This window comes from Hypomesus transpacificus, chromosome 9 (assembly GCF_021917145.1).
Source record: "Hypomesus transpacificus isolate Combined female chromosome 9, fHypTra1, whole genome shotgun sequence".
NCBI classification, from domain to species: domain Eukaryota; kingdom Metazoa; phylum Chordata; class Actinopteri; order Osmeriformes; family Osmeridae; genus Hypomesus; species Hypomesus transpacificus.
In genome coordinates, this window is record NC_061068.1 from 11,262,126 (window position 1) to 11,289,510 (window position 27,385).

The 27,385-nt window shown below is 48.2% G+C and overlaps 1 protein-coding gene across 2 annotated transcripts in view; it reads left to right on the forward strand.

The window, feature by feature from the left end:
- kaznb (kazrin, periplakin interacting protein b) overlaps positions 1 to 27,385 on the forward strand; it is a 66,704-nt gene that overhangs the window by 17,830 nt on the left and 21,489 nt on the right. For both annotated transcript variants that reach the window (XM_047026107.1, XM_047026106.1), the window contains exon 3: positions 13,617 to 13,821. In XM_047026107.1, the coding sequence (XP_046882063.1) occupies positions 13,617 to 13,821 (205 nt within the window). The remainder of the gene's footprint in view (positions 1 to 13,616; positions 13,822 to 27,385) is intronic.

The following is a 27,385-nucleotide window of genomic DNA, read 5'->3' on the forward strand; positions in this document are numbered from 1 at the left end:
ACATACTGTATGTGTTGTATCACCATGCCCTCAGAATGGACTCTATAAGCCCAGACCAAGGTAGTCCTCTACTTCAGGTGTAATGGTTGGTGATTAATATGTGTGTATTGAATATGTGTAATGTGTTTGACAAAGTGTAGGAATTCAGCAATTTCTACTACAATACAACTTCAGCTCATCATTTTATCACTGGTGCAATACATACCGTTTGGGGGGAGGTGTAAGTTTGATCTATTCTATTACCAAACCCTGGCACGGGCCAACCCTTTAATTAATTATTGACCAATCAAAGCTTAAAGGGGCGACATGAGGCAGGAGCCCAGAACAAGATGAATGGAGAGGGAGGCCGGGCCATCGATCTGTGGATGTTTGGGGATTCATCTTTCAGTCCCGCGACCTCTTCTCAACTCCTGGAAAGGATATGGATGTGAAAGCGATGCACATAATGAACTAATAAACTCCTTGACACACACACACACACAGAAAGAATGACCCAAGGCGAGGTAGAAAAAGTGGAGATTTGCTGGCCCATCTCCATTTAACTACTTGGAATCGATTCATATCTTACCGTATTATTTGTCTTTTTTATTACTTTGCTTTGTTGCTTTGAGCCTTGCAGTTCACTGAAGAGGGTCTCAAACACAATGTTCCTTCCAGTGAAGGGATAGTTCTCTCCAAATACACTACCCCAAGCAACCAAAGTATACATCTTACGTAACACTGGAGCCTTTACTGTACATTTCTGCAATAGCTCACGACAGGCCCTGGTATATGGTCATAATATCACAGCCAAGGTACTGTTGTGAGTTATTGTTCAATATCCTACGGTTAATTTAAATGTCAGTATATTTTTATATATTTCAGGTAATGTTCTTACGTGTATGACATCTAACACTATTCTGCTAGGTAAGAGAAAAGAGAATTACTGTTCTATATCAGGAAAACTCAAATACTTCTTTTATCTATCCTCAAGTGTCTTTTATCTCTTGTGAATGTCAGTCAATACATTTTCCACCTTCAGTTGAATGAAAATCATGACCAACCCCCACACACTCTAGGTTTGATAGAGTGGCTTTCCTGTGTGAAACACAATGAAAGAGAACAAACTACTCTGTAAAGAGCTGAGCTGGTTCCTTTTCCAGCTCCATTGCAGTTTTAGCGCTTACCAGCCAATACCCACTTTACAAACTACCTTTATACAGTAGGTCTCTCGAAAATGGAGAGAAAATAAAAACGACTGGGAAAAAAACCACAACATGATCTGTATTGGATCCGGCTGCAGATGAGCCCTGTAATGACATATCCACGATATCTGATGATCACGTACCTGTAAAAAGAAAAACAACAAGAATAGCCCTCTGCTGTAGTTCATATTTCCGAATATCCCATTTCAGATATTTCCGCTTGTTGAGTGAGATGTTGTAGCTCTCGTCATTGTTCTCAGTTTTATTTTAGTATATCCTCTCTCACATTGAATTCGTTTTCATTACACACAGGGCTCAAATCATCCAACCTTTGCTTTAGACCCATTGAAAGATGTGAGAAAAGGAATTGGAGGGCATCGGCTTCCAAAGATTGTGTGTTTGTGCGTGTGAGCGTATGTACGTGAACGCAGCTCAGTTTGTCCCTGTATCCATAGAAACCTGTCACAAGCTGTAGCTTGTCACAACATGGACCCGGGCCGGGTCACCGTGCTGGGCTCTGTGGAGCCAAAGGGAGTCACCTCAATTTCAGGGAGCGTTTTGATGATATGAGAGGTCTCTGCCTCTTCACCGCTCCAGCTTCTGAGTGACAGGCCGAGTGATTGGGCTGCTGAGAGCTCTCCTGGTTGTTATTGATGTTGTGTTGCTGTTTGTCTAGCTGAGGTGGCTTCGGGGTCATGTCTGGGACTGCTACTGGTACTGGACCTAGGAGCATTGATAGACAGATAGCATTAAGACATAACCTCTAGTGACTGTGGGCTCTGTGGTGTCTTCTTACATGTGTGTGTGTGTGTGTGTTCAACTGGACTAAAGGAAGGAAGAGACCCAAAGATCCTATCCTAGATGCCGAGAGTGAGAATCTGTTACACAGAGCTACGTCAGATTTAGCCGATAGGCCAACAGGCAGCTAACGAGCCACACATCCTGCAGCTGCCAGAAACGGTTTCAAAGTGAAGATGTGGGGCTCCAGTTTGCTTTGTTTTTGATATATTCAGAGACGACCAAACATACACAAACAAAGCCATTAGTTCATTATTAAGCACTTTATCTCTAGCTGAGATTCCTTCTGGTGCTGCGGTTGTGACTTCCCATAGAGGACTGTTAACTTGAATAATTCATGAGACAGCATAAGCCAGTGCATAGACAAAAACACGCACACATACATATACACACAAACACACACTAAGTCATAAACAGCCATCGGGGCATGGTGATGAATGCACGTTTTCAATCCAACTGCTCCATACCACCTTTTTCCTCATGATCTCAACCTGAGAAATACTCAAACTGAACATCCAGCATCCCCATCTCCTAGCCAGGCCCTCAGTAGAATCATTATGCAGGGCCAGCATGTTTAGAGAGTGGAATTAGGGCTGGGATTCTGCTTATCAAAGCTCCGAAGCTCCCCCTTGACCCCACTCAGAGATTCTAATGCAGTCTGCCTCGGCTGCGCTCCTGGGGAGACGCGGGGTGCTAAATGACTTTTCCCTCTATCTGATTCCTGACAGAAGCAATCCCACGGCCGCGGCCAGCGCAGGCAGGGCTGGCGGGCGCTCAGCCCCCCTCCAGCAGCTCCTTCCCAGGCTCAGGTTGAAGGGAGAAATGGGACTGCTGAGGGACTGATAACAGACGTCTTTCACAGCGGGGACGTGCATTGGTGGTTCTCCATCCAGGACAGCCAGGCTTCGTGCTGTGTGTGACTGGAGGGAACGTGGTATTGCTCAGGGCCAGAACAAGGATTTGAACCTCTGCTGTCTATGTATTTTGTAGACAGTGCAGTGTCCATGCTTTGTTTATGGGTTCATTTGTTTAATTTAAACCTTAATTTAACCAGGAAGGGCTCATTAAAATATAAAATCGATTTGTCAAGATGCCATCACATATAACAACAATACAACATTAAAAATAATAATAATAATTATAAAATTAATTATAATAATAATAAAAAAATGACCTGAGATTTTGGACAATATCCTTCAATTTAAAACTAATTTGGAAGGAGTTCCAAGCTGATGAGCAGGGTTAATAAAAGCACCCAGTATGTAACAAGCAGGGAATGGTACCTCTGCACCTTATTACACACAAACGTGAGTTTTAATTGTAAGCATAGTACCATAGCTTGACACCCAAGTCAAGCAGGACCTTGTTTGTTAAACAACATATTAAAATAGTTTCTTTTTTAGCTGCTGCTGTTTTTCTCCATTCGACGGTAATTGGTAGTAGCATGCTAGGACAATCATGCACATCCGTAATCTGATGTAATCTGGTGTAATATAATTAAACTGAGAGCTAGTCTGGCTGTAATCCTCGGTGAGTCTTTGGGGAGGCAAGTGATTGGAGGGTCATCTGGCGTAGGCAGGGTTGGAGTGCTTATAGAAGTATCAACCATGACCAGAGTCTGGAGGAGTCCAATTAACTGCTTATCTGCGGAGAGGAAATGTTTTTCTTATCTAATATCCACTCTAACAGCCACAGTGGTGTTTGTAGTGATGGGATTACCTGGCCCTGTAAAGCCTGTATAACCACTGTCACACCTGGGCCCAACACAGTCATGAAAAACTAGCATGTGCCCTTGGCTCGGTTCGCCTAGCACACTGACTCTAACGGAGGAGTCCCAACAAACACAAACTTTTCTCTGCTTTCCTGTACCTACATGGTGCTATAGACAGTATTGTGCTGGACTATATCTATGCAAGAACTTGAATTATGACTGTGATTACATTGTGGCTCCTGATAAATAATCTTGATCTCTGGATGGTGGTTTGTTTCTGGGAAGAAACCCAGTCCCCTGCTTTTAGTCTTTCAACCAAACCCATTGAAAAACTGACTTACATTTTTTTATTACTGTTAAATTCTTTGGAGGTCTAATGACATGACAAGGTCCAGTTCTGCTGCGCTACAGCTCTGCTGCTCTGCTGCTCTACAGCTCTGCTGCTCTACAGCTCTGCTGCTCTGCTGTTCTACAGCTCTGCTGCTCTACTGTTCTGCTACTCTACAGCTCTGCTGCTCTGCTGTTCTACAGCTCTGCTGCTCTACTGTTCTGCTACTCTACAGCTCTGCTGCTCTGCTGTTCTACAGCTCTGCTGCTCTACTGTTCTGCTGCTCTGCTGTTCTACAGCTCTGCTGTTCTACAGCTCTGCTGCTCTGCTGCTCTGCTGCTCTACAGCTCTGCTGCTCTACAGCTCTGCTGCTCTACTGCTCTACAGCTCTGCTGCTCTGCTGCTCTACAGCTCTGCTGCTCTACTGCTCTACAGCTCTACAGCTCTGCTGCTCTACTGCTCTACAGCTCTGCTGCTCTGCTGCTCCACAGCTCTGCTGCTCTACTGCTCTACAGCTCTGCTGCTCTACTGCTCTGCTGCTCTACAGCTTTGCTGCTCTACAGCTCTGCTGCTCTACAGCTCTGCTGCTCTGCTGCTCTACAGCTCTGCTGCTCTACTGCTCTACAGCTCTACAGCTCTGCTGCTCTGCTGCTCTACAGCTCTGCTGCTCTACAGCTCTGCTGCTCTGCTGCTCTACAGCTCTGCTGCTCTACAGCTCTGCTGCTCTGCTGCTCTGCTGCTCTGCTGCTCTACAGCTCTACTGCTCTGCTGCTCTACAGCTCTGCTGCTCTGCTGCTCTACTGCTGTACAGCTCTACAGCCTGCGCCTGTGTCATTCAGGGGGAGACAAGGGAACATCGGAGTAAATTAATTGTAAACCGATCTTTCTTTACAGATGCTCCAATGTCCAGCGACTGGGAACAAAGCTACTATAACAAATGAAAATAATGGCAGGGCATGACAATGAAAGCGTTATTGCACATGGGTCATATGCATGTCTTAGTTTTCTATGGTATTCTAGCCTCATGGAGTTAGAGAAGGCAGTAAGGAAGGAAGGAAGAAAGAAAGGAAGGAAGGAAGTCAAGAAGGAAGCAAGGGCAAAAAGCAGGAAGTGAGACAGGCGTGCTGGTAGCAGGAGTGACTGAGGAGGGGCTTTCTTCTCTCCAGAGAGTTGAAGGGCCGATGTGTTGCCCACTTCAGTCTCATTAAATGAGTTCTGGTTCTACCCAAAGTGTGTGGATATGCATCGTCTATAGTGCAGCGGACCCTGGGGGTAAGCCCTATGCTTTCCACTTCATTTGTCGTTTTCGCTTCTATATTAACACTCATGTGCTGCACCTCAGAGGAGTGTGGACCTGCTCCAACCCATGTTATCGTGTTACAAGCATGAGGAGTGGCCTACAGAGCGCTGCAATTGACCTCAGGTAAACCTGCAAACCTGCCTTCAGATTTGGGAAGCAACGGATGATTGAACTGGAGATTTGCTGTCAGAGCGTACAGTGAAATTGGTCTTCAGAAATTGGAAGTTGAAAAATGTCAGTCATACTGACATGCGATGAAAATCCATTGTCAGCATTTTTGTGCCGTATGAACGCATTTTTTGTGAAAGTAAACAGCAGGCTCTATTGTGGCACAAACACACACGCACACACACTCAGAGAGTTCAGCTTGAGGCCTTGTTAGTATTCATGAGAGTGACCATGCAGTCCACCCTACTCTCTCGGAATCCTCCCAGAGGTATCCCACCACTCTGAAGGTGTGATGACCTGGCTGGCTGACCATCCCTTCCAGCCTACACTAGGACCAGAAGAAACGATTAGAGTTGAACCCCAGTGGCTCTCAAATCTAAAGGTCTACCACCATCCCATACGAACTTCCTTGGAGTAGCTGCTTCATCGTGAACGTGGAACTCGGAACCGTATCCATTACATCTAATACGTGAGTCTCAGTACAGACTCTTATCTTGGTGTTAACAGATCGAACAGGAATCTTCAGCTACCCGAAGCACTCTTTGGGTGCCATTAATCTTTGTTATGCCTTTAGAGGGAACAGATGTTTTTTTTAATTGGACTTTACAAAGTCTTTTAATTGAAGCTCTCCTGCATCTGGAACCAGCGGTGATGTGATCTGCATGCCATGCAGGTCGTCTTCTCAGGGACGAGATAGCGCTCCGCATGACGGTTTGTACAAACAGGATGTGACGTGTCGTGTGGAGGACGTGTGTGTGTGTGGATGTGGCACGCTGTGCATGTGCATTGTGCCCTTTTCAACTTAGGGAACCCACGGGTCTCGTTAGAGGGTCATCATTTCATGCGCTGATCCAGGAACGACGGGGAAGGTCAAGGTCATTGATCAGCCGAGGCCAGCCAAAAAGGTCACCCTAGTGGGTTGTCTGTGAACACTATGATGTCATCGACAGATAAAATCAAGGGGGGGGGGGGGAGGGGGTCTATACCTATAGGAATACATATCTTTGCGTACAAAGACATGGCTTCAAACATGGTCACTGTGCCTTGGTTCCAAAACAGCACTGTGTAAATGAGATGTATCTATGAGATGTGTAGTGTATCCCATGTCTTTCTTTACACGTCTTCTGGATTTACTGATGTAATCCCTTGCAAGTTTGCAACCCTATAGAAGGGACTAATCTCGGATTTAGACCAACTCATTGGAAATGGAGATTAATTCAACTCCCAGCTCCCCACCAAAGCGTTTGGAAGCTATGTAAATCACACATTTATAATTTCAATCCAATCATATCCATTAAATACAAATGCTATAAAAGCACCGCTTCAGTCCTATTTTACATCTATATTCATTTGCATCTACCCACCTCTCTCTCACCAGTTGAGATCAAGTACTACAGCATAACATGATTGGACACCCTTCCTGCACTCCCTCTCAAGCATGACTCAGCCATATTGCGTCGACTAATTAAAACAATCAGAGGCCTGCTGTCAGCTTGGCAGTTGTACTGTGTGTGGAGGCTTGGGTCTAATTGCCTAGCATGTTCATTTCTGGCAGTGGGGCTGTTCTGGACTTTGTTTCCTTGGCCCTACCTCTAAGTGTTGTAGTCTTCATTAGACTGACTGCTGTGTGTGTGTGTGTGTGTGCCTGCATCCGACTCTCAGAAATGGCAGAACAATATTTTGACCTCATTCTCTTGCTTGGCAAGTGTTTTTATTTTTAGATTCCATATCTCCTTCCTAGATCTGCTCCTAAGAAGCAGTGTTGTATTGAGACACGGGTTAGACCCCATTAGCATGACAGTGGATCTCTTCTGGATAGGAATGTGGAGAGCATGGATGGGAGATGTCGCTGGGGGCTCCAATGTAATTGAAGATGATGACATAGATATATTAACACAGCGAGAGGAGAGAGGCAAGAAGACAAGAAAATAAAACGACTGAGAGGAAGAGACAGGAAGGTTCATTTTAAAAGAACTGAGGTTGATGCCAGTGAGAAAAAAATACCCTTAGTCCTCAGATAGATACATTCAGTATAAATGTATGTCCAATATTTTATATAAATGTGATCCCATCTGTCAATCAACTTTGGAGTGTGATAAATATTCAGCGGTGATCAAATTAGTGTTCTTGTCCGATGATCTCTTCTTAGTCTTGTCAAATAGCTTGGAAATGTGACTGAAATGTGACTGAAATGTGACTGTCACGGTAACCGTATCATAAACATCTCACCAAATAAATGAGTAAAACATTGTTTCAAAGGGTAACACGGGATGTCCTGTGGATTTACAAGGATGCTCATTCAATGTTCTTCTCTATTTTCCAGGCATTGTTCTACTTTAGTAGCTCCATCAGCAGGGTCTCTCCATCTCCCCCTCAGTCAGGCTCTGGTCCTCAGCTCCGCTCCTGAGGGGGCGTGTCTCCGCCCGCCTTCAGCTGCCCGCCATGATGAGCCAATAAATAACTCCACTTGCCATCAATCAACCGGGGGAAGCTCAGCTCTGTCACTGCGTCTTCTCTGGAGGGATCACCTCTGTATACGGAGAGGAGGGGGGGAGGGAGGGAGGGAGGGAGGGGAGGGAGGGACAGAGGGAGGGAGGGAGGGAGGGGAGGGAGGGAGGGAGGGAGGGAAGGAAGGAAGGAAGGAAGGAAGGAAGGAAGGAAGGAAGGAAGGAAGGAAGGAAGGAAGGAAGGAGGGAGGGAGGGGAGGGAGGGTAGGAAAGTAACAGAGAGAGACAACGTTTGAGAGAGCAAAGCACAGGAGAGATGGAGAAAGAGAGCGTGAGAGAAGTAAGAGGTAGAAGCAACAACAAAAGTGGACCCCGTTCCTAAACCCTCAATCATCTTTTCCTGGCGTTTTATCTTGGACGGATGGAAGAAGAAAAAAAAAGCACAGGACTGATGCCAGAACAGCAACTCTAACCCTATGTGCCACGAAATCAATGCAGGAAAGTGTCAAACCAAACTTGGGGGGAAAGGTGTGAGAAGGAACTCCAAAGCTCCACTTGATCCAGTGTAATCCTCTGATCCTCTCCTCCACAGCTCATCTGCAGAGCAGACAGCCCCACTGTGGAAACCCATTTGAACTGGATTCCAATCCCATTGAGAATGTCTTTAATGCCACGGTGCTTCAATCACGACTACCTTCGTGGGAATGAAACTTTCAATTTCTATTTGGCCTTGGTGATACCGGTACACCTATGTCCCCCTATGTCCCAGAGTGGAGTCTCCCCGTAATCATATCTACTTCAGAGAAAACAGGAGAACAGTGATGGGAAGGATTACGACATTGGGCTTCAGAGAGGCAGTGGGGTGTGTGGGCTCAAAGTGATATGCTCCTGTTGTGTCAACATCAGCCGCTAGTGTGTGATCAGCTCATCGTGGTCATGGTGCTGGAGAGAGGCAGCACAAAGCCAGCAGGGGGCAGCAGTGAGAGAGAGAGAGAGAGAGAGAGAGAGAGAGAGAGAGAGAGAGAGAGAGAGAGAGAGAGAGAGAGAGAGAGAGAGAGAGAGAGAGAGAGAGAGAGAGAGAGAGAGAGGTAGCGTGTTTGGTTCTACAGTACATCCATCAACATGCTCAATTCTTTCAGATTTGTTTGCGACAAACAAACATAAACTATTTCTTCTCCTCACCCTCTCATCTCCTCACCCCTCCGCTTCCTTTCTCAACCTGACAAACAGGCAGGCTGGAAGGCAGGCAGGCAGGCAGGCATGCAGGGAGAGATGGACAGGGTTGTGTGGTATCCAAATCCTCATCAGGCCCCTGGCCCAGAACTCTCCCAGACTGCTCTTATCTACTAGCAGAGACATGGTGTCAGAGGCAGGCGTGTGGAGCGCCACCACAGCTATCAGGGACAGTGGGAAAAGAGGGAGAACGAAAGACAGAGAGAGAGAGAGAGATAGATAGATAGATAGATAGATAGAGAGAGAGAGAGAGAGAGAGCTGGGGGTCAGGGTTAGGCACTCGGGCACCCAGGACAGGAGCCAATCAGACGGCGTCGAAGTGCACGGCTGAGCCAGCAGAGAGGCAGGCTAATGTTGATTGCACCAGTATCCCGTCGATAGCAGGGCTTGGGGTGTGAACACGCCACGGTGGGCGATCAGCCCTGTTACCCTGGTGAATTAGCTGGGAGAGATAAGGCCGGGTGGGGGTGATGGAGAGGAGGGACTGAACGCAGCAGCCTCACTCCCAGTCAGCTCCTAAGCCTCGGCCACCGTCTGCTCAGCACAGATGCTTCTTCATCAGATCAGACCTCTGCATCGCTCTGCTCCACTGCAGCCGGGGAGGGCTAGAGGAGGGGGAAGGGGGGGGGTGTCCGGGTGCCGCACAGCGCAAGACATCAGGCTGCTGTTGCATGGTTTTCCCTGACCAGAACACAAAGCTTAGTTGTTGGATTGCTTTGAATGGGGAGGCTGTGATCCACTGAGCGAGAGAGAGAGAGAGAGAGAGAGAGAGAGAGAGAGAGAGAGAGAGAGAGAGAGAGAGAGAGAGAGAGAGAAAGATAGAGAACAGAGAAGTGTCAACCAAACAACAGATGAAGAATGAGAGTTCAGTTTCCGTTTCTTTGCTATCAGCTCTGTTCTCCATCAATGCTCCTCTGTTCCGCCGCTGGTGACTTTGCACGTGTGTGTGTGCTTGTGTTTGTTTGTGTGTGTGTGTGACTGAGGAAAGAGTGACTGAGAGTGGGTAGAGTGGTAGGGGAAGGGGGGGGATATTTTCTTCCAACTGTGACATTTGCATAAATAAATTCTCAATCCATCCGTTAAAAAAATTCAGATGCAGATCTTTAAGATGAATGATCCTAAACGATCCATGCTCAACACACTGCTATGCAGTGGGGAGGGAGGGAGGGGGGGGTCAAGGGAGTTTACCATTGTGAAAGAAATTGCTTCCAGCCTTCGATGTTTCTGTTAACGGCTTGGTTGTTTCTCACATCCCCTCAGGGGTGTCACCATCTCCTGTGTGTCTCTCCCACTGCGACACCACAACCATCATTGTGCTTGACCATGGACAGTGGTTCACAGGCACCTGCACCACAACCACAAAAATAAGTTGTGTCATCCAACTTCGATAACAAATTAATTCAGTAATTTGAAATATAGACTTCTACTCTCTCTCTCTCTCTCTCTCTCTCTGTCTCTCTCTGTCTCTCTCTCTCTCTCTCTCTCTCTCTTTCATCTGTTCTCTCTCTCTGTCTCTCTTTCTATTCTTCACACACAACCTGTCTTTTCAACATGACGTACTCCTCCTCCTCCGCAGCACCACAGGCCTTGGGGTGTCTACTCTGTCAGCATCTGTACACCCAGTTCTCCCTGGAGGGTGTGGCATTGTGTGTGTGTGTGTGTGTTTGACAGGGAAGTGCTATAGTGCCATGCAGACACACATGAGAAGAGCCGCTGACCTAACACACGGCAGAGAGGCAGCAGTGGAGCGTCTCTGTGTCATCACACACCTCTCTGCTGTACTTTACCTTTGTCTCTAATGCAGACATTTAATACAAACACACACACACGTACACCCCAGTTTCCCTTTCTCTCTGAGCTCATGAGGTGTTTGTTGGAGCAGTTCCCTGTTAGACCCACTGGTCAGAGCAGTATAGATAGTTGACCAGGGTCTTGCATCACTCTTCTGTTGGGGGGAATAACAGAGAGCATTCCAGCTGTACTAAGGTTGAATCAATATTCAATTAACGCAGGCAGACAGCGGTGGTGACTGTTTATCAATTCCTCTTTTTAACAGCACATCCATGGCACACTTAATTACACTTCCCATTAACCGCAAAGCAAATACAAACAAACAGCGAAAAGATTTGGCCCCAAAGTTTGGATAGGCGAGCAGAGCTGGCGGGATGGAGGGTGTGGGAGGACCAGGGGTGGTGGAAGGGGAGAACATAGATCAGATGGAGAGTTAGTTGGGGTCATGTACTCTGAAGAGCTGCAGTTGGTTTGTGCTGCTTCCACTCCGCCAGAGAAACAGAGGGGGACTTTGTGTGGCTGACATTCCATTACCATGTATCCGCCGAGTATTAGTCTGGCTATTGATGATATATGGGTCAGTATGTGACCCCTGGCCTGTGGCATCATTGTCCAGGCTCACTGCCCAGGGTAGAAAGACAGGCTGGCAGGGGGGGTCACCTCTGGTCGACATGTAGCCTGGCCTGTAAACCCTTCTAACTGTCACTTTGTTTATGTCTAGTGAAGGAGAACCATTACAATGACACAATAGGGCAGGGGTCGATTCAGCAAGTGTAGGCTAGGAACAAACACAGCAAGTCATTGCTCCTTCTATCGAATTTGTTTTCGAATTTCATTTAATCTCAAACTAGGCCGATTGAACTGACTGCTAAATTGATCGTTCTAAAATAGCCTTTTTCTGAAGTACACAATAATTGAAGGAACCAGACCCACCAAACATTCTTGGTTTATTTCCGCAGTAACCTGGATATTTACCCTAAGGGTCCTCATATCCACGGCGGTTGTCACGCCGTCTTTACTGGCGATCACGGGACATTCATCACAACAACCGTGATCCAAAAGACACCCCCCTGCCCCCCCTGAAACTGTGACAGCGATCTGTCGTTGCGTACCTCAACGACAAAATATGATCCTTGCGGGTCTGTGTAAAGCGTTGGTCTAACTGCAACTCCAGTCCCCAGCCTCACTAACGTCTCTGTATCTCGGCCAAATGTGAATACTCATGTGCAAACTCGAATCACACCCCCTGGGCCCAGACATATGTCGTTCAAGCCCAGGCATGGCACAAGAAAGAGAACACAGAACAAGAAAAAGACAGGTGCTATATTGTTCAGAATACATAGTAGTAGAGTGAAGTAGTGAAGTTGTATGGTATTGGTTGTGCTCTTGAGTATTTTGGGAGGGATTCTCTTTCTAGCAAACAGTGGTGCAAGATGCACTACAACTAGTGAATTGATTTGTGAGGATTTGTTTGTCAGGTTTCTGTGTATGAAAAAGTAATCCTGCATTGGTCTACATCAAACGAGTGAGATTATTGGCAGTGTTCTAGTTCTCTCTCTGTATCAGACCTATCTTTTTTTCTGTCCTCTGCAAAGTTTCTGTTTGTTCTGTGTGTTGAAATGTTTTCCCCTTAGTCTGAGTAAAGCCAGCCCCCTTCCTCTCCTGAAACGTGGGGGTGAGCTTCCCATGGACAAAGGGATGAATATATAATGAATGGAGAGAGCGGGGGACGAGTGACAGAAAGACAGCGGGGTGCGTGTGTGTGGGAGATGGAGAGAGGGAGGGAGAGAAAGAAAGGGAGTGTGAGAGAGGGGCTGAATAAAAATTCAGCACTTGACAAGTGTTTGTCATAGGGACTAACCTTCCAGCCAAGCCCTGAGAGAGAGAGGGGGGACAGAGATTGAGCTGCAGATAACAGAGGAGAAAAGAAAGAGCGAAATAGATACCGATCTCTACTTCTTTCTCGACAAAAGACTGGATTACTGACTCGCTATCAGAAAGAGGATGTAGGGTGCAAGACACTTCACTCTGCAGTTGGAGAGGCTCTTTGAGGCAGGACCCAGGTTTGGTCTGGTCTGGTCTCACCCCCACACCTCCCCCCCGCGGTCCCACGGCACATGGTACGTTCCGTTTAAAAGGCAGCATGTCATCCCTGTGTGTGCGCTGGGTGGGATCTCTCTGAGAGCAGCTGCTCGCGGCACACTTTCCTCGGCGGGAACGCTCACTTTCTCCTGTGCCTGCTGGGCTTCATTTCCCTCCTCTCTCTAATCTGTCTCTCTCTCTCTGCTTGTCTCTCCTTTACTCCCTCTATTAAGCTCGCTCGCTCGCTCTCTTTCTCATTTTTATTCTCCCCCAAGACTCTCTTCCTCTCCCTCTCTGTGTTCCTCTCTCTTTCCCAGTGTGTAGTGAGTGGACAGTCACACCGGCACTTAGGCAGTAACAGGTATCCAGCCTCTCTGTAGCACTGACAGGACCGCGGGCTTCTGGTGTTTTTATGTGCGAAGAAGAAGTCCAGGAGAGAAGCGGAGGAGGTGGAGGAGGAGGGAGAAGAGAGGAGAGCCAAGGGGGGGCGGGAGAAGGACGAGGAGAGGGACTCTGCATTGTCCTCTGATGCACCCCATGACACCATGCTGCACTGTGTGGATTTGCTCCTCAGGGGAAAATCCTTAAAATGATGGAGGACAACAAGCAGCTGGCTCAGAGGATAGATGGCGCCATCCAGTCTGCCAGTCAGGAGGTGACCAACCTGCGCTCTGAGCTCTCTGCCACCAGCCGAAGACTGGCCGAGCTGGGAGCCACAAGCCCGCCTGCCCTGGAGAACCACAAACACAACCACCACGGGGACAGCCTGCGCTACCGCGGTGAGTGTGTGTGTGTGAAGGGGATACTCTGTGTATCAAGGCTGGTGTAAGAGTAAGAGAGTGTGTGTGTGTGTGTGTGAACATAGGAACATGTGTTGCTGTTTTGAAAGCGAGTGTGGGAAGTATTTGGGGAATGTGTTTAGAGGGTGATCTCATTCCAATGCTTCTGCGCTTGTTAACTTCCTCCTCTTTGAAACAATCCCCTGGCCTGACAGTGTAGGGCGGTAGGGGGGGTGGTGGGAATGAGAAAGTTGTTACAAGGAACTCGGACAGGTTAGGGTAGACTAGAGCTGAGGATAGGACCGGGGCTGGGACCTGGGCAGGAGCTGGGTCTGGGACCGGGGCCAGGGTGGGGGCCAGGGTGGGGGCCAGGGTGGGGGCCGGAACAAAACTGGGACCGGGCCAGGGTAGGGACTGGGGCTGAGGCTGGTTTCCCAGGCAGCAGTTATGTCTCTGTAGGCTTTACTTGGTGTGTGTGTGTGTGCGCTTGTGTCAGATTCTGTCTCGATTTGTGTGTGTGTGTATGTGTGTATTGTTGCCTAAGGGTCCAACATGAGCTGAAGTCACAGTCCAATCTCTTTCATGGGAAAAATGGATGAATGTGCTGGAACACATAACCTTTAAGAGTGTTTATATTGTGACAGATGCTGTATGTGTGTGTGTCCAGTACTGTAAGCAGTCTGTAAGGAGTTAAAGTAGAGGTACCGGTGACCTCAGCTGCAGATGAGTGATGTTTGGGGACGAGGTCCCTGGCAGAGTTGGCTGGTCACTGTGAAATATCACCACCTTACCTCGACTATTTAAACAGCTGCCAGTAGCTTGTTAGCATCCCCACTTTAAGGTCTGACCCAAATAAATACCTTTTCAATGAGAGATACAATTTGTGGTTAGATGATTTGAGTCTTTCCCTATTCTCTGTCTCCTTATTCTTTTTATTCCTTCCCTTTACTTTCTTTCTTTACTTTATTTCCCTCCCTCCCCCTCCAGCATTTACAGCCAGCTATGGCCCCACATTCCAGTGGTGATGTCATGCTTCCTGTTCCACTGCTGTCAGGTGACTGTGGCCCAGCCAAGCTGATTAGGTACAACACCAAACAAAGCGAGGCAAGGCAAGGGCCCAGTTCCATTCCAGAAAAAAGGGTTCTCTTCCCTTGGCCCTACAGCTGCATTTGTTAATGTGGTATTTTAGGCCAGGGGTCACCTCAATGAGTAGGTGTAAACTTCTGCTCCCTGGCCACCCTTCTTGTCTCAGTTTGCCCAAGGCTAGACCAAGGCTATGGCCTGGCTACAACTACAGTGTAGATCTCTCCCTGTACTAATGTGAAAACAGCAGGTTTTAATATGGAATATGGATTTTAAAAAATGTAGTTACGAAAAAAATTATATATATATTTTAATGTGGTTTTATGTGAAAGTCCTTGGAAGAAAATGAATTCAGATGACCTCCACAATCTCTTCTGATGCAGAAACAAGGCGTTTAGTGATGTAGACTATGCTGTTAGAAGTACGGAAGACCAACATAGCTCCTGAGCTGTACCAGGTGTACCAGCTGTGTCCTGGAATAAACCTTGCTCATAAACTTTGAGCAAACCTTTTTAGGATAGTCAAATAATGATGGGAATCATTTTCTTGGGAATAATGAGAGAAAAAAAGGCGGTGAATGCAAATGTGCAATAGCTGTCTATCCATGTTAATAAGCAGGTTAGCGACGTGTTTACAATGTGAGTTGACGTGCCAAAGGGATTTGCAACCGGTTGTGATACGGTGGATTGCAATCGTTTCAGTAATCTTTTACGGAAGTGCCAACCAAACCCTAACCACCATTGTGTCCATAATTATACAGGACAGGTTGAAGTCCTACGAATGAGTTTCACCTCTATGGAACCTTAACACCATCACTGACAGATGTCAAATAAGGCTATAAAAACAATTTCTCTGCTGCCATCCCTTGCCCTTGAAGTCCGTCTGCGCAGCACTCTGATGACAAGAGACTACATCACTGTACAGTGGACGCGCTCTCAGAGTCCCCCAGAACCACCATCCTACATGTCTAGTATACCACGTGACATGTCATCATGTCCTGTACTCGTTTTCTACAAGTCAGCAGACTACAGTATAGCATCATGTAAGTCAGTATGCTTAAGTACACTACAGTGCAGTGTACTACAGGTCGGTATTCTACAGCACAGCATTATGTCAGTATACTAAAGTACATACTAAAGACAGTATAACAGTCCACTATCCTAATGTACAGTATCCTAACGTACAGTATATGACAGTACAGTAGTGTGATGCACATAATACCACAGTCTAGTATACTACAATACAATAGTCTAATGTACAGTATACTAACAGCACAGGATACAAATGTACAGAAGTCTAATGCACAGTATACCAACAGCACAGAATACGAATGTACAGTCGTCTAATGGACTGTATTCTCCAGTGCAGTCCAGTCCAGACTTCAAGGCCCACTCAGTGGTGCAGGGCAGCCTGTTCCAGATGATCCTGCCTCCTCCTATTGCGGTGACTGGCAGTAATGTATTCATCTGGGTGGCGATGACACCCCCGCATTATTGGCTACTATACTCAATCCATCACTCTGTCTGGTGTGATCTGCTCAGCATACCTAAACCATGCCGGTATTTCTCCTCCCGGGACTGCATGACTGTCGCTTGGATACGTGTTTAGTGGGAGGAGAGAGGAGGGCGAGAGACATCCGGGGTGTGAAATGTCTGCTTCACACCCGACACATCTGGGCTGGGGAGAAGCTAGCGCAGAATGGAAACATTTGTGTCCTCCTAGAAAACAGGGTTGTAGACGGGCTGTTCTATTATTCATATCTCTGGCTGATCACTGCCCTGCAGTCATCCAAAGGGATTGACTCTCTCTCTCTCTCTGTGTGTTTGAAGGCATGAGTGTGTGTGTGTTAATCACAGACAGGGAATTTGCCAGTAGAACTCAAAGAACAGAAAGCTCATAAGACACAGCCCTAAAGCAGCCCACTCATGAGAACCGCAGACTAATCCTGGTCCAAATCCACCAAGAATCCCTCTCCCTAGAAGTGTTGTAGAGGTGGTTAGAGGTATACCCTTTCATGAGTGTCATGATAGGACCAGAAGAGAGCGGTTAAGCCTCCTCTCTTTCTCGGCGGAGGAGATTACGTGGTATCTGGAGTATGTGTGGAGCGTCCATGTTGTCGAGTTCTGCATTCAAAGTTGTGAGGCAGTGTGACTTCTCTCTCATCCATCTGGCCTGAGTTTCGGAGCCATAGCTAAAGGCCCCGCATCTCTCATTACCTCATGGTGAGGCACATGAACAGTCTCTCTCTCTCTCTCTCTCTCTCTCTCTATCTCTCTCTCTCTCTCTCTCTCTCTCTCTCTCTCTCTCTCTCTCTCTCTCTCTTGGGCTCTCTTTCTCTCTCTCTCTCTCTCTCTCTCTCTCCTCTCTCTCTCTCTCTCTCTCTCTCTCTCTCTCTCTCTCTCTCTCTCTTGGGTTTCATCTCTGCACCGATCCCTCCCTCCCTCCTTCTCTAGAAAAGAGTAGTAAAGAACACACTGTGCCTGACACCCTTCCCCCCCTTCTTCCCCTCCCCCCAAATTCCCTGCCCGGCCTCCCTCAACCACGCCCGGTCTGTGGCCAATGCAGCATGAGAGGAACTGTGTCCAAACAATGAGCCAGAGGCTGGCCCAGAGCCGCCCCCCCCCCCCCCCACTTTCTCTCTCTTTCTTTCTCTCTCTCTCTCTCTCTCTCTCTCTCTCTCTCTCTCTCTCTCTCTCTCTCCCTCTCCCTCTCTCCCTCTCTTTCTCTCTCTCTCTCTCTCTCTCTCCATCTTTCTCTATCTCTCTCTGTGTGTCTCACTCTCCTAGAAATATAATTCTAAGAAAAGCCTTACCCCCCCAGAGCATGGTCATTTGAACAGGAGAACTCCCTTGGCACCCTCTAATCTGACCCACATGGCATTTTGATAAGTGATTCTCATGGACTTCCATGGCAAGGTCAGCTCTCAGAACAACTCTAAATTCCTAAGGGACTGACCCACTCTAATTGTCCAGTAATATCCAGGTCTGGTTCTAATAGGTAGACCGGTGAGGGATACTCTCTGACAGGCCTGTCCTAGTGTGTCGTTCCTCGCTGCAGCATATAGAGAATGGTTACTGTAAAGTAACATTAAATCAACCATTTACCCTCAAAATGGCCTCTCGGTGTGGTGCTCATGTGGAGATCAGAAAGCTAATGTTTGACAGACATTCCTCTGTTTAATCCAATCAGAGTCACAGAGTGACCAAGTTTTGTTGAATGACACCCCCCCCCCCCTTCCTGTCCCATTTTGGTTCCCACATGATTCTGATTAATAGTAAAGAAGCATTTTTACATCCTGTGTCTCACAAGGTCGTAGGTCAAGAAGAAGTGAAGAGAGGCGCTTCTTCTCCCCCCCTCTCAGTCCTCTTCTCCTTCCCTCTCCCTGGCCCCTACTTCATAACATTAGAAGCAATGACGCGCTGAATGTTTCCTTTACTCAAGGGCAATTAACTGCGTGGGAGAGAGAGAGCATGTGTGTATGTCAAAGCGATAGAGAGAGACATAGAGAGAGAGACATCTAGACAGGAAATCAGACCATAAGCTGCCATCATGTCCTTTGTATGGTGGCTATCTTGTATCTCCTGTTGTGGAAACCTAGTTTTGATTAGCCTCGTGTGTGAGAGGTGAAGCCCTATGGGATGTTGGAGGGGGATTTAGTGCTTCCTGCTCTGGTGAGCAGATCTATGTGATCTGACATGTGTAGTTCCAGTTCGAGTTTCAGGACAGGACTAGACTGAGGTCCAGGACAGACCAGCTCTCCGAGGAATGAGCTCAGTTATAAAGTCGAGATTCAATCTCAACACCTACTCTTTTGTTGTCTGGTTTCATGAAAATAACCTTCAAAGATGCATACGGTGGGGGGGGGGCGGGGGGGGGTAGATGGAGAGATGAGTTTGGACTGTTGGTCCTGTGTTCTCTGCTTATAGTGAGGGGTTCAGAGGCCCCTGGCTAGCTGTGGTGAGGGTCAGGTCCCCCCACCCCCCACCCTGTTTCCTTCTCCCTCCCACCTTTCTCCACAGGAGGGTCCAGATAATGACCCAAGTCTAGGAAGCCACCGCCCCACTCCGACTCTTCTCTGCCCATCTCCCCCTCAACATCCCACCCTCCCTTTTCACCTTTCACACACACACACACACTCACACACCACACACGCACGCACATCTAAGAACACGCACTCCGTCACTCATTCAGTGTACAAACACAGACACACAGTCGAAGACCGGGAACGACACGAGGGGCTGAGATGTGAGGCGAAGCACAGACGAAATTGAAGTTGCTCAACCTGAAATCCTCCACTGACGGTTGTTTGTGATCGACTCCCGAGTTGGAGCCGCTCTCTCGTGCATCAAATCAAGATGTCACTTCTCTCTGGCTCTCTCAGCAGCCCTCCTGTCATCGAGCGAAACACAGCTAGATTTACATCGCGCACACAAAACCTCGCCTCCCCCCACAGCGACATGTGGAAACATCGCATCAACATTCACGTTCCCTTTGTATGATGTATGATATTGATTATCAGCTCAGACACACTGAGAGACTGACATCCGGCCCAGCTGGTAGCGTCCTCTTCCCCCCGTGAGTCTGCCGTCCCTGGAGGACGACGCCAGGCCTCTCTGTTTGCCTCCACAAGAGGAGGCTCTGCACAAATATTTAGAAGGGCAGTAATTACACCAGCTTGGACTGTGCTTCCTCTCCACGACCCAGGATGCACACAGCCACACGTAGACAAGCACGCAGGTAGACACGCGTACAAACACAGCGTAAACATCAGCACGTATACACGCTGACATGCACACTTGCACGTTCACACACACGTGCTTACACGGCTGTAAATGGACATTGTTAATGCTCTGAGGTGTGTGTGTGTTGCTTCAGACCAGATGTGTTTACATACCCCTCCACCCCTGGGGGGAACGGAACTGTACACACTCTCAGGACAGGTTTTACTAACTTGTGGTCTGGCGGATTAAAGTTTGTCAGCTCTCCTCATGGCAACCACGGTCTTGTCCGTACCATCACTGAAACACCCTTTAAACTACTGAGCACCACCCACATCAATCTACCTATCATCCAATCGGAAACTCATTTCCCCAGAAATCCCTAATCCTGCGACACCTCGAGATTGAGATCACTACCATGTGAGATTCCGTTTTAGCAAAGCTCTAAGTTATTTGTTTGTGGTTCGGAGGATAGACATGGATAAACAGATGGGTCATCCAATTACCAGCCAAGTATTTTTTTTAAGTGCATGCCATCTTCCAAACAGTTTCCACAGACAACTTCAGGTCAAGGAATCCCCCCTGTGGGACCAGGTATGCCCCTCACGCTGTGACTGCCCCCTCGTTGAAAACGTCATCCCCCTCACGTGATTTTTCAGTTGCCCCATAATCCTCAGCTTGTCTGTGTTGGGCTTCTCATGGAGGACTTCAGAGACAGGACGCGAGCAGTGGAATCTTCCACACTGGCAGAAGAACAATGAATAGCATTCAGTGTGGCTGGTACTGGTGGGGCATGTGTGGTTGGGGGGATTCAAACTGAAGGCTATCCCACAAAGTCCTCTTAATTAACCACGGCCAGAGTGACTCAGCTGCTCATCCCATCCAGGAATGTGCTCTCAAGACCCCAGAGTGCTCCTGTTCCAGTGCTCATGAATATCCTGCCAACTTTCCACAACCCGGTGGCCAGGTGGGCGGTGCCACCGGAATGGCACCAAATGGCTGACTTGAAATTGGTCAATTTCACCAAATGACATGGTGCCTCTCTACCTTTGCCTGGGGTTAGTCTGTAGAAGAAAGGAGGAGAGGGAAGGGGAGGGGAAGGGAGAGGGGGGGGAGAGGCTGTGGCATGGCAGAAAGAAAGAAAAGAGGTTTAACTAGAGTAATCAAAATGAGAGTGGATGATTTACAGTGTCTGATGGCTGAGTAGGACAGAGAAGTAAACCTAGAAGAGAACCAGACACTAGACTGTTCTCAACGGGCCCTGAGGCTGAGGCTGGGGGGCGGCCAAGGAGAGGGGAGGGGATTGATTTTCTACCCCAGTCCATTAAACACACTGTCTCAGGACTGTGGTAAAGCAAGCATCATTAGGAGGGCGGGGGAGTGGGGGTCGGGGGAGGGCTGCGGCTGTGTGTGCATGTCTTGCAGGTGATATACACACCTGCAGGTAGGCCAGAGTTGGGGGTTGATTCCTACTCTCTCTCTCTCTTTCTCTCTCTCTCTCTCTCTCTGTCTCTCTCTCTCTCTCTCTCTCTCTCTCTCTCTCTCTCTCTCTCTCTCTCTCTCTCTCTCTCTCTCTCTCTCTCTCTCTCTCTCTCTCTACTCCCTCCTGTAAGAACGTCAAAAGTCCATAATCAACAGTTAATACCTCTCGGGTCAGTTTATCAATGCTGCCATCCCAGGTCAGACTTTGACCTTATTAGTCTGATTGCTGACCTTTTCAGCTCTCCGCCGGGAGCCCTGTGAGGAGTCAAGTGGCATCCCTGTGTACATGGCCTACTGTTCAACCTTTATGAATAAATAAGAAGCTAGGTGTGCGTCTGCAAAGTGATGTGCTGCGCTGTGATTAGCACAGCCTGTTGATCTTTACTGTGGCCTGATCTCAAATGCCGACTTCAAACCATGGAGAACGTCCTGCTTGTTTCATTGGCCAGGCTTTTAATTGAGAGTCAAATGTCATGTGCTTTGGCACGTCTGACGGGTTTGTCAACCATACTGCCCATGTTAATTAGTTTCATTTGTGCATCTGTCCTGTCTGTACACCAAACGAAGACATGCAGGCCACGGCCAGAATCAAAGCCGTCACGCTGTGTCCCTGCGCCTCCTCCATAGCTGTTTACAACGTTAGCAGGGCTACTTGGTTGGCGTTGCCTTCTCAGCGTGAGAAATACAAGGTGTGGCGTGAGAGCATGTGAACTGGTTGAAATGCGAGTGTCTCTCGGCCAACGCGTGAGAGTTGGCAGCCCTTCACCCTTCATGACTTGCTGTATTTTAATAACATACTGTAGTCTGGTCTACAGCCCAATTCCACTTAGAGGCTTGAACACTGAATTGCTCAGTGTTGGATGGGTCTGCTGGTGTCTGCATATGACACCAAGATACCGAGCCGAACACCAAGAGGGGTCATTCTGTAGGCTTGAGGAAGTCAATGCATTTTCTCTCATTGTTTCGTCCAAAATATCTCAGCACATGAATTTTCCGAATGGCGTTGTGTGTAGATTTAGAAGTGTGAGAAAAACAACCTTTCATCCATTTTGAGTTCTGACTAAAAGGCACACAAAAGAAAGAAAAAAAAGAGGGTGGCAATCACCTGTTTTGACAGCCCTAGTACCTATTATGCAGAGCAGAGAGAACTGAGTCTCCCTCCGGTCAGTGTGCTGCTCCTCGCCTTCCATGGAATGCAGACGGCAGAGTTGAGACCGTTCAGCGTCCTCTCTCCAGCTCCCAAAGCAATCAAGAGGGGGAATTCCGCCGAGTCTGGTGGGTTTGGGTCTAGAAGCCTCCCCTGTTTCAGCACATTGCTCAGAAGTTTACGGTTACACGGAGTGCACTGTGTTTTCGAGGCGGGAATATGGGAATTTGACTCCCGTTCCGAGTGTGTCATCCGTCTTTTGCTGATAAACTGTTTAGACAGCTTGAGCAAGGCCATCCACACATTCCTCTGGTGTGTGACGTGGGTCTCAGGCAACGTAGCCAGCCGGTTTGCAGTGTATTCTTTCTTTAGGTATTTTACTGGTGTCTGAGCTGATGAGAATCTCAATGGTTCAGCTCTTCGTTCAAAGGGCTTGGGTGTGGGCGTGTGGGTGGGTGGGTGTGTGGACTAGGATGGATCAAGGAGGATTTGTGTTGTTTGCTTTGTTGTAAGAGTAATTAAGCGTTGCAAGTCTTCGCTGTGGATGGGGCAAAAAGGTGCTTTTGTGTGGCGTTCATCAAAGGTCGTAAGGCGTTCTCCCCCTGCTTCTCGTCAGTCTCAGTTTCTTTGCTTTCCCTCTCTTTGTTCAAGTGTTGTCCAGAACAAGCAGCCTTGTCCAAACTTGATTTATATTCCTGTACAAGCACAGATGGTATTTGTTGTGCTTGATGGGAAATTTTTTTTGGCTGTGGTATACTGCTTTTCCAGATGAGAGAGAAAGAGAGAAAGAGAGACAGGGAGAAAGGGAGAAGGCGAGTGAGAGAAAGAAAGAGAGAGAGAGTGAAGAAGAGAAAGAGCGCGCATGGTGGGGGGGGCGGGCGGGCGGGCGGAGTGGATGGTGTGGGTGAGTGAGTCAGAGAGTTGACATATGGCTGGTAGGCAGACAGGCAAACAAACATGCATGCATACTGTATAGGCAAACATGCAGATAGAGGTAGACAGGTAGACAGACAGACAGACAGACACCAAGCAGCCAGGCGGAGAGAGAGAGAGAGAGAGAGAGAGATAGAGAGAGAGACAGAGAGAGAGAGAGAGAGAGAGAGAGAGAGAGAGGGCCATAGAGAAAAGCAGAGAAGCGTGTACTCCAACACTGTGGGTGAGCAGACTGACAGCTGGCTGACTGACAGTGTGTGTCACAGCTTATTAGGTTCCTCTGGTCGTGGCTCCTCTTACTGGTGTGAGGTGGAGCTGCTGCTGGGGTGCCTGCTGCTGGAGTTCCATCTGAAGCACTGAGGCTTGCACAGACCGCATCATCTTGAAACCAACTTCCCTGTGTGCTATCTGCAGCAAAAGTAAGAAGGTTCTCTGTAGGAGCTGATCCTAGACACACATACAAACACACACACACACAAACTCATACTGGTTCCGTGAAGAGACATTGTATGGCTGAAGAGGCTGATATCATGAGTGGGTCTTAGTTTGATCTCAGTCCCTCCCTCCCTCCCTCCCTCCCTCCCTCCCTCCCTCCCTCCCTCCCTCCCTCCCTCCCTCCCTCCCTCCCTCCCTCCCTCCCATCCACACAAGTGTTTGTGTGATGTGATCAGGATTGACACCTGCTTTCAAATCCCTTAGTGCTGTCACCTGACCAAGCTATCAGAGGACTAGTGGAGCCTCCCGTCCAGTATGTCTCAGAGTCAGACCTGAGCTTCCTAATACAACCTGCATCCTCGTGTTTCTGTATGATGCCACCACTGCACAGCAGAGTGGCCAAAGATTGGCACAGTAGTCTCAATGACTCCTAGGCTCCATGGCAGGGAGACTGGGGCAGATGTTTGTGTGTGTGTGTGTGAGTGTGTGTGTGTGTGTGTGGGGGTGGGGGGGTACCAGGGATGGTGAGGGTAGCGATGGAGGAGGCAGGATGATGGTGGGGGTGGGGATGTTGGGTGTAGTGGATGAGGCACAATAATACTGAGACTTTCATACGAGGTTGCATGTGGGGATGAAGTCAATGCTGGTGGGGGTGGGGATGGAATTCTATACTGTAAATCTGTCTGGATTAGAGAATGTACAGATTACCCGAATACAAATGTGCTGTAAATGCACTCTGAATAGAAATGAAACCGGGTGCAGCCAGGGTGTGGGGATCCAATGGGGGCCAATGTGGGGTCGGGGAAGTGGTTAGAGGGAAGGGGGGCGTGGACAGGATAATCTGGTCGTCTAGTCCGCACATCCCTCATCAGGGACAAGCAAACAGATGCAGAATGCAGACAGTGAAGGAGCGAGTAAGACAGGAAGGATAGAGGGATTCGGAGAAGGAGGAAGAGGAGGGAGAGATGGACTGTCACCTGGTATGGAGGACCCAGAGGCCTAGCTGTGTTCCCTGGGAGTTGGAGTCGGGAGAGGTGCTGGGAGGTGAGACAGGAGAGGTGCTGGGAGGTGAGACAGGAGAGGTGCTGGGAGGTGAGACAGGAGAGGTGCTGGGAGGTGAGACAGGAGAGGTGCTCGAAGGTGAGACAGGAGAGATGCTGGGAGGTGAGACAGGAGAGGTGCTGGGAGGTGAGACAGGAGAGGTGCTGGGAGGTGAGACAGGAGAGGTGCTCGAAGGTGAGACAGGAGAGATGCTGGGAGGTGAGACAGGAGAGGTGCTGGGAGGTGAGACAGGAGAGGTGCTGGGAGGTGAGACAGGAGAGGTGCTCGAAGGTGAGACAGGAGAGATGCTGGGAGGTGAGACAGGAGAGGTGCTGGGAGGTGAGACAGGAGAGGTGCTGGGAGGTGAGACAGGAGAGGTGCTCGAAGGTGAGACAGGAGAGATGCTGGGAGGTGAGACAGGAGAGGTGCTGGGAGGTGAGACAGGAGAGGTGCTGGGAGGTGAGACAGGAGAGGTGCTGGGAGGTGAGACAGGAGAGGTGCTGGGAGGTGAGACAGGAGAGGTGCTGGGAGGTGAGACAGGAGAGGTGCTCGAAGGTGAGACAGGAGAGATGCTGGGAGGTGAGACAGGAGAGGTGCTGGGAGGTGAGACAGGAGAGGTGCTGGGAGGTGAGACAGGAGAGGTGCTCGAAGGTGAGACAGGAGAGATGCTGGGAGGTGAGACAGGAGAGGTGCTGGGAGGTGAGACAGGAGAGGTGCTGGGAGGTGAGACAGGAGAGGTGCTCGAAGGTGAGACAGGAGAGATGCTGGGAGGTGAGACAGGAGAGGTGCTGGGAGGTGAGACAGGAGAGGTGCTGGGAGGTGAGACAGGAGAGGTGCTCGAAGGTGAGACAGGAGAGATGCTGGGAGGTGAGACAGGAGAGGTGCTGGGAGGTGAGACAGGAGAGGTGCTGGGAGGTGAGACAGGAGAGGTGCTGGGAGGTGAGACAGGAGAGGTGCTGGGAGGTGAGACAGGAGAGGTGCTGGGAGGTGAGACAGGAGAGGTGCTGGGAGGTGAGACAGGAGAGGTGCTGGGAGGTGAGACAGGAGAGGTGCTGGGAGGTGAGACTTGAGAGGTGCTGGTAGAGGAGACTGTGCAGGCATAACAGGAAAATCCATGCGTACCCTAGATAGTAACATGGTTTGACCACACCTGCTGTGTGTGTGTGCACGTGTGTGTACATGTATTGCAATGCAGGACAATGTTACAGCAGGACGGAGTGTTCCATGATAGAACCATGATGTGGATGATTGAAGGATGAGGATGACTCATCTAATTGGTGCCACAGTGCAGGCAACAGCCCCAGTCAGACTGAAATGAATGAGGACCCCTGGGTCTGTCTCTTTTCATTCTCTTTCTTTTCTTTTACTTTCGTTTGTTTCTCTCTCTCCTCCCTCTCTCTTTCATGGTACAATAGTGCTATGTGGTTTACAGTGTTTTACATGCATATACAGGTGAAAACAGGCCTGACACACGCCTTATGATTGCATCACGCCACAGTTCAAATCTTCAGGTGTGTAAAAAAAAAAAGTGGAGCAACAATCTCTCCTGCTCTGTCAGTCTTCCAGAAGGGAACACTCACCATCACAACCTGATCTGACTTAACCAGCCTCAGAACCAAGCTCAAATCACAGCTGCTCTTGGAAGCAAAACCACCAGAAGGTTCTTTCTTTTTCCTTTTTATTGACAGAAATGGTTTACTCCACCAGTGAAAGAATATTATGCTTAAATATATACTTAAATACAAACCTACTTACAAATATGAACGTTGTCAATAATTATGTGAATATACAAAATCTGTGCATTTTTAGTAGGCTTCCAGGTCCAATCTCATTTAATACCTTTTAATTAATTTGAGATTGATTTAAGTATATTCCTTTTCCACTTGGGTCACAGAAATAGCCAGTCATATTATAGTCAGGTTTGGAATTTTTTATTCCAGTGCAGTTTGTGCGATTGTATGTTTTTTCCCAGACGATCCACAGAATGTGTGATGTATTAGTAAGTGTGAGAGCTCTTGTCTAGTTTGGTTGGAGAAGGACTGGGAGTTGGTGCTGTATAATGAGACCTGGGAGCTGGGTGGTGGTGCGATGGTTAGTGAACAGGACTTCTAAGAACTTTGCCTTTTTTTTTAATGGCTCACATCAGTCAAGACTTGGCTTCCCTGCTCATCAGCCAGGCTGTTTTATTCCCAGCCAGACTTTTCAACCTCTGCGGTTCTGTAGCACTTTTCTTTAGAAGGGGGGGATTAAAGTTTAAGCCTATGGTTGCCCGGGAAACCGTTGCCTAGCAACCTGGATAGGAGGATATGATGACATGTCAAGGCAGAAGTGATGTTACATTTAGAGCCCCATTCCGTAAGATCATTTCTGAATCCTTGACTCAGTACTTCAATACTGACTGAATTCTGAAATCTATTTAATGTATTGATAAATCATTTATTTGATGTATTATCGACTGTTTATTTGAACATAATTGGTGACACATGACACTTTCTGTCCAAAATGATTTTTTAGGGATAATATTTAGGGGCTGTTCGAGATGCAAATTCGCAGCAATCTTTCACCAAGTACAGTACTTTGCTGTAATGTGTCCTTGTGTGTGTGGGGGTTTATAGGAAAGAAACATCTGGTGAGTGGTGTTCCACGGAACTTGCTGCCCTCTGATGTTAAACATTAACTCAGGCAGGGATCTACTGTTGCAGAAAACAGATGTACTGTAAAACTA